This window comes from Sinohyriopsis cumingii, chromosome 4 (genome assembly GCF_028554795.1).
Source record: "Sinohyriopsis cumingii isolate HCF-2022 chromosome 4, ASM2855479v2, whole genome shotgun sequence".
Taxonomy (NCBI): domain Eukaryota; kingdom Metazoa; phylum Mollusca; class Bivalvia; order Unionida; family Unionidae; genus Sinohyriopsis; species Sinohyriopsis cumingii.
The window spans coordinates 141,012,094-141,020,286 of record NC_142964.1 but is presented as its reverse complement, the minus strand read 5'-3'; the positions used below and the strand labels follow the sequence as shown (position 1 = coordinate 141,020,286).

General features: G+C 35.4%; 1 protein-coding gene across 1 annotated transcript in view; it reads left to right on the top strand.

The window, feature by feature from the left end:
• The first annotated feature begins 302 nt into the window (after nt 1–302).
• Nucleotides 303–8,193, top strand: part of LOC149802211 (uncharacterized) — a 78,785-nt gene continuing 70,894 nt past the window's right edge. Inside the window, exons 1-2 of the mRNA XM_089954409.1 lie at nt 303–715; nt 7,836–7,915. Coding sequence (XP_089810535.1) covers nt 527–715; nt 7,836–7,915 — 269 coding nt within the window. The 5' untranslated portion in view covers nt 303–526. The remainder of the gene's footprint in view (nt 716–7,835; nt 7,916–8,193) is intronic.

Sequence of the window (8,193 nt, the reverse complement as noted above, 5' to 3'; positions counted from 1 at the left end):
AACTATGAACGTTGTATTGAACAATTCAGATAATGAAAAGTTAAAAATATCTTATTTCAAGTAACGTACTTCACCTTGAATACACTGGTAAAGGGACTAATTTGAGTTTCTTTTAATTCCACACTTATCGATACTTTCTAGTATTTGCTTATCTCCGGTGTAATCTGATCCACACACAGATAATAAGAATGGAAAGCTATCGAAAATTGTCCGGAGAAAACAGAACATATATTAGCAAGAAAGACAGCAGCCAAGCAAATCAAAAGCTATAGCAAGCAACGGAGAGAAGAAGAGTTTTCCTGTAACTAAATTCTACGGTTCCAAAGTTAGACCAACATCTCTTTACAGGCCACGTTCTCCAGATAGGGATCAACCAGTAGCCCACCAGAGACCTCGTCCGCAACTGGGGTCATGCGCAAGCGCAAAATCCAAAGATAGGATATCACTAGACCCTTTAGGGAGTTACAGCATCCAGGGACAGAAATATAGCTCAGTGGATTGGCTGCGGTCGCATAGGTTGTGGGCAATGATATTAGCAGGAAAGTTTGCTCCGAGGCTGTCTGCTTCATCATCCGCTGAAGACTCGCCAATCAAAAATCAACACCGGCTCGTGCACAGCACGACGACGAAAGACGTGGTGCAAAAAATGCAGAAATTGATGCAGAGGAAGAAGCATGTTATTCGAATACGGAAATTACAGGAAGACAAAACTAAGGTTAGTCCTTTGCCTCTCTCTCTCTCTCTCTCTCTCTTTCTCTCTCTCTCTCCAGTGTATTTAGAAAAATAACTAAATATAGCTATTAATATATCTGACGGGTACTGCATATTCAACAGAAAAATATAGCTATAAATATATCTAATGGGTACTGCATAATTCAACAGAAAACGCAACAAAATAGACACACATACATCTAATGGTTATTGCATAATTCAACCGAAAACATGATACAGACTCAAATCAAGTGACTGTAATTAAATGTTTGCACAATACATATACTTCACTTGTAATATTTGAAAGCATGTTATTGGCAATGTTGCTATTGATTTATTTTTAATTTTTCTAAATCCTGATAGTGTAATTCATTCATAGGGCTTCTTAAGTTTTGAATTGCATATTTTCATGCCGTTATGTATTGTATTGCATTTCTTCAAATTATCTTAAACTCTTCGGAAAACGGAGGAATACAATCAATCAATCAATCAATCAACAATGATAAAATATATTCTTCTACAGTTTCTTCTTGTTTATGTATGCATTTATTCATCAATAATATTCTGTCATTAAAAGTACTGCAACGTATCTTTTTCCCGTTTTTAACCAAGTAATACTGAAATTACTATGGTACAGAGTTATATAAATTACCATTTAACAGATTTACGGAAATTAATATGGAACATATTTATGTAAATTAATACTGTACAGATATGCGGAAATTACTATGGTACAGATTTATGTAAATTACCATTTAACAGATTTACGGAAATTACTATGGTACAATTTGACGTAAATTAATATTGTACAGATATGCGGAAATTACTATGGTACAGATTGATGTAAATTACTTTTGTACAGATCCAAGAAAATTACTGTAGTACGGATTGATGAAAATTATTATTGTACAGATTTGCGGAAATTACTCTGGTACAGATTTATATAAATTACTATAGTACATATTTGTTCCACGAGGCTGTAAATTAGTTCCAAACAGACCAGCTGTTTTCATTCATTTGCAGAATGTTGAAGTTAAACACCTATCGTCATTTTTGGTATGATGATGCTGGCAGACCGAGGTCAATGTAAATAATTTCAGGCATAATTTTGAACAGAGAATATTTTTATATTTTGCTCTAACCGTAGTTTATCCACTCTTTGTTCTCGGATCTGTGCTGTTATTATCGTGCCTCTATACCGCGTATTTTGTATTTTCCTTTTCTGGTTCATATCGTATTCTCGACGGTAGCTATGTATTCGTGCGTGCGCGTGTGTGTCTGTGTGCTACATGTATTGAGCACAGATCATATATTATTATTAGGGTGTGGGTATGTATCTACTACATATACTGAGCACAGGGACACAATCAAATGTAATGTAAGTGTTTTTGCTCTATCTTTCCGACATGGAAAAAAAATCTGACCATAACCTATTGAAGATAAAGAGGTCACACCCAATGACAAGCCTTTCATTTGAATTGTAACTGAGCAATTTGTCATGAATCAGCTCTTTATCGTAATGTATACTGTGCAATTCACTCTCCAATTTCACGACAGTATCAATCAAGCCTTGACATACACTACAGAGTATATATTCGCGTTTAAGTCACATTCAACTGTAAACGGCACCTACCTTGATTTGCCGTTGCATAATGCTCCAGCAGATCTGGACCTATGCAGATTGATCATACTGATTAGTAGAACAAATAACACAGACCGCCATCTGCTGGTGCATAGTACGGCGGCATATCAGGGTTTACGTTGATTGCAGTTGGATCTGACTGATGTCCGGGTATATACGATTTTTTTTCTGCCCACAGGTTGACCAATTTGTTTATTGCTGTGTCAGCAACACAAGTTGGCAATTGCGTTAACGTGCCTTGCCCTGATCTACTTTTGTCCGATGGTAGGATTCGAACCCGCACCCTTTCGATCGTCAGTTCGGTATGCTAACTAATGATCCACCGCGTCTTGTGTAACCAGTTTGTAGTGTACAGTGCGTGTTTTCAAAAGTGAAAATTGTTGTGTACAGTGCGTGTTTTCAAAAGTGAAAATTGTTGTGTACAGTGCGTGTTTTCAAAAGTGAAAATTGTTGTGTACAGTGCGTGTTTTCAAAAAGGTTAATATGGTACCTACTTCTATTTTACTGAAAATAAGAAAATTTGCATATAATACAAAGTTCACTATCAATAATATTCAAATTGAAAATTAAAACCATGTCACTTTTGAAATATGTGGTTTCCATCTGGTGATAATTTAATACAATTTTCCTCAAAGGTAAATAGTTTCGTAAACGTATTTATTTGCATAGTCGATTGGCATACTAGCAATACAAGGGACGTCGGTCAATACTTTTATGTTAAATAATCTTTTTTTGACATGTTTCCCAAATACTAATGACAATCACGATCGTTTGTCTTCTGAACTTTCAATAGCATATGTTTCTTGTCCTGACTTTCTCATGAGTGTGTTTAATATCTGAGGCTGCAGAACGTTAACCTACTTTATCTGTTTCTTATTATTTATTAACATTCTGAAATGGAACTACTCGCATATATTGCCCTTGTAAATTCCCGCACCTTCCCCACTCCTGATTCCGACCCCGACGACCCAATTCCGAAACACCCGGACTGTGGCACACGAGTTGTAACTCAAATTCAGTTATATATGTCCTGTGCCTTCCTGCTAAGAATGCTTGTACAAAGTTTGGTCAAATATATCTATAAAATGTAACTGTAATTGCATTCTTTCAAACAATATTTTACCCTAATTCCTTCACAGGATGACAAGGCGAATTTCCTCTCAGGGGTTTAGTAGGAGTCGCCTTTTGCGCGGGGGATAAAAGCAAATTACAATTTCTTCAATAGCTACGTGGTTTTGAATTAACTTTTTGTATTAATTCCATTAATATTGATTGGTCTTTACGTGATTTGGAAGAAAAAAAAGAAGAAAAAAAAAAAACAACAAGAAGCTGACATAAAAATGACTTGTAGACACGCATCTGATTGCAGCTTAGGGCATTTATGATTGGAAAGCAGGTTAGTAGAGGAGGGGCTTAAGATCAAGTGGAGCATTCCATAAATTCCAGATTCTTAACAATATGTCACAATGGCTTCATTAAAATTATGTAATTCAACACAATTCAATGAATATTTGAATTCGAGTTGTTAGTGTTGTCAGATTGACTGCATCTCTCTCTCTCTCTCTCTCTCTCTCTCTCAAACCCCCCCCCCACACACATTTTCTACAATTCAATAATCTTTTCGGCACAAGGGTATGGGGTCAGTGTCAATTGTAGTGTGCTTGTTTATGGTGTGTGATTGCATTCGGTGTGTTCAATCATTATCCTTAGCCCGATATGAAAATTCCCAACTTCATAGTTTCCTAAATATTTTCGTTTAAGCCTGGAGAATCTGAGACATAAGTATTTTCATACCTTATCAGGGCGAATATTTATCTGAAAAACGAAGGCGCTACTAAAGGTGTATATTGTCACAGAAGTTGAAGGTCTAAATGGATAAACGACGAATGAATGTCGTCAAAGAAATATATAACGACTTCTTATATGCTAATACCAGGTTCATAGACAGTGCAAAAATGCTAGGGGATCACGGTCGATGCCATATATAATGAATTTAAAAAGAAACTGATTATTAAACTAATTATTCATAATTCAAGCGAACTATACAAATAAAATAATTACTAGCGAATCAATGGTCAGATATTCCTAATTTACTTCAATCACTCCATGATTATTGTATTAATTATCTAAGTGAGGTGTTAGCTGTATCTGTATCGACTCTAAGAAAAAAAATGAAGGTCTAAAGAATTATAATTGATTAGCTCCGTTAGATTTGTTAATGTGTTTTATAATGTGTGCATGAGCGATACACTGACTCTCTAATAATTATGTTTCATCTTGTTGTTACATTTACAGTGTGTAAGACTAAACGGTGGAAATATGATTAACAGTACCTTATTGCGAATAGCTTCAAAGCTGATAATTCTATAACTTTTTGTTCATACGTAGCAATAAAATGATTTGTTTCGTTTTTGTTGGTTTTAACGGCACTTTTAAAACATCGTTTTCTATATCATGCCGACGAAATGGGAGCAAAGTACCATTCCCAAAAATATACCGAAGCAGTCAGCCTGGGCTCGTATTGAATTTGTGACCCTTGGACTACGAATCCTAATCTGTACCAAGTAATCTACCACAGCTCCAACCAATTAAACGGATATCGTGTTTATTGCAAAGATATGATAAATAATAACTCATAAACATGTTGAGTTACATTCATTGTGAACGCTTTAATAAATAATCCATTTTTTCTTCATAAATGAGGACCACAGATTCTATCTCCTTACCATCGTGTTTGCACAAAAGAAGACATAATGATTAATCTGTGTTTAAATGATTTTTAAAAAAGAGTTTCGCTTATCAAAATCAAATGCTTTAATAGCTCTTTATTCTAATGGAATGCAGTACAACCATCGTATCATCTTTATCTGTATGAACTGTTTGAAACTATTTCTTGAAACCATGTTGTAAACATTTTTAGAAAATGTCAATCTGTCATGTCATTCTGAATACATGAACATGCTTTTCCATAATCTGTAATTGCTCCAAATGCCTCGGTACTAAATGACCGAACTGTATTGACGTAAAGGAATAAAATGAATCTATAATACCGATTATAACCTTACATCTGTGCAATGCTGATTATTTGAAATAAAGCTTTAAGAATGGAAGGATTACATGTTAGATACGACGTATACTTCAAAAGAACAATTGAAGCATAATTGCTTTATTTAACCTTGAATTTAAACAAACCGATTGTCGAGCCATAATAATAAATACCGAATACAGTACACATCAAAATATCACGAATTAGTAAATATTGTACCACGGATGACGTCAATGACGAATAATTATTCCAATATTTTCTCCCGACATTCACTGCTTCTCAATGGGGAGCGGCAATTGCTGGCATTTGACACTCTTGTGAAACATTTAATCTGATTTTGTAATTAAAAAGCTGTTGCAATGATTTTCAAAATGTAAAAAAGTAAGATTAAGGCCGGCTAAGAGCTAAGGTGACGGCTCATTTTTGGATATTTTGGGGTGTAAACTAGTAGTTGACAAGCAACTCAGATAGCAACTCAGATAGCTTTAATCTCCACGTCGTGATTCCTTGGGAATTTAATGATCGATTAAATAATCAGTATTCCACAGCACATCAGTACATTAAAGTTATAAAGTGACGTGGCCTTTAGAAATTTGCCTTGCCTTCTACGGGCATGATTTGAACCCCCACCATTCTAGCCCGACACTCTAACCAATTATCTTTTATTTAACATCGGTTGTAAATTCCCATTTTACTTTAGCCCCGTGGCCAGTAGTGCTGCTCACTACAACATGGGGTCAGAAAATCTATTATGGTTTTTTACCTGAAAAAAAAAACCTGATTATAATATCATTCCGATTGTACTATGTAAATAAACACGTTCACCATCTTTACCCTTTTAAATTCAAGACACTGTATTGCGACGAGCAATGTCGTTTAATAAGTCAATTGCGAACATCGATAAGAAAGAAAGAAAGAAAGAAGATGGAAGAAAGATGAAACGTTAACAGAGAAGAACATTTCATAAGTCACGCCTCGATCATAAATTGATAGTCGTGTGTACACCATGAGGTGCAACGCTAACACACATCCATTGCAGGCAAAGGTTCTCTGACAAAGCTGACACACGCGCACTGCAGATAAAGTATAATCTGACAACTTTGACACACGCGCACTGCAGATAAAGTATAATCTGAGAACTTTGACACACGCGCACTGCAGATAAAGTATAAACTGACAACTTTGACACACGTGCATTGCAGATAAAGCGTGCTTTTGCTAGGCTGGTACACATACGTGTACCCTGACTGATGCCTCTTTTGGCAAAATTTAATTGATCTTACACACACCTTCCTGGGGTATGAATTCGCCGTGCTATGCGAGTGATAATATGGTTCCCGAACTGTACAACTTTAATTTCTGTTTGGGATACATACCTCCTGGAGTCTAGGTACTGACAGAGTTATTTCTCAATATCATCCTCTTGTTATATTTGACATATATACATCATGGGTTCTAGGCACTGGCTGAGTTCATTTCTTGCTATCACCTTTTATCGTACAGCTATATTGGTTTAACAACAAAATTCCTGTAAATGACGAAGGGATCAAACTGGACTCCGTATAGGAGACAACCCGCCTTGCAAGTATGTCAAGATAAGCCATACTCCTCATCTGACAGTTCAAATAGCTCAATACAACTGATTTGTTTCAAACACAAGTACACCAACTTGCATTATTTGACGCCAGCGAGGTGATTCTTTAAAGTTATTGTGTATTTTATGTGAAAGAGTGCTATTTATTTTGTGTTGTAAAATACCAACGTAAGAGTCCGGATTTCGAAGAAATAAAAAGTCACGTCATCTGAAAATTGTCTTTATATATATATATATATATATATATATATATATATATATATATATATATATATATATATATATATATATATATATATATATATATATATATATATATATATATATATATATATATGTATATGTATATATGTATATGTATATGTATATATATATATATATGTGTGTGTGTGTGTGTGTGTGTGTGTGTGTGATTAGGCCGAATGAATAGTTATCGTGGATAATTAAAAGATGAACATTAAAACCTTATCATAGTCATTAAAAAAAGTCTCAAAAATGTCTCCTCCATTTTTGACGGTTAGAGTGTATTATGAAACTGATACCACTTTCAGAACAGATGTTCTTCTGTTGTTAAAATAGTACAATGTCTGGGGTAGACGCTGGGCACTGTGTCGAAGAACAATTGTGCCCGTTCTGCACGTGTTAGGGTCATGTGGAAGGGGGCATAATATCCAGTTGAGTTTATGGTTAAATCCAAACGAGGTATTCGAAAGTGGGGTCCCATCACAACAGGAGACAACGGAAAAAAGCCTCTTTAACTTTGCTTCGTGTTCTACTTTTAACCAAGCTGTGGAAGAACTATTGGATATTAAAGGATTTACAAGAGCTCTGTCTCATTTCAGAAATATCTGTTCAAGAAGTTTCAAGTTGTGGCTAAAGTTGTCCTCTTCTGTATTAAGAATTTCAGAGAACATTGTCTAAGGTAAGAAATACACAGAGAAGTTTGATGTTTGATACATTTTATATTTTTTCGGTATCGTAATAGCGATGAGGACGGCCGAGTGTAATAGCGACGAGGACGGCTGTCATATCTGCTCATAGGTAATTATAACAAGCTAGAATGTTGCTTCCTAGTCGAATGGACTCGGCGTTTAACGACCCAGCATTGCACTGAAGAAATTCACGGGCTTTTATTGCTAAACGACACCGTGAATCTGATGCGTTGTCTCGTACATGAGGAAAGGGAACGCAAATTTACAT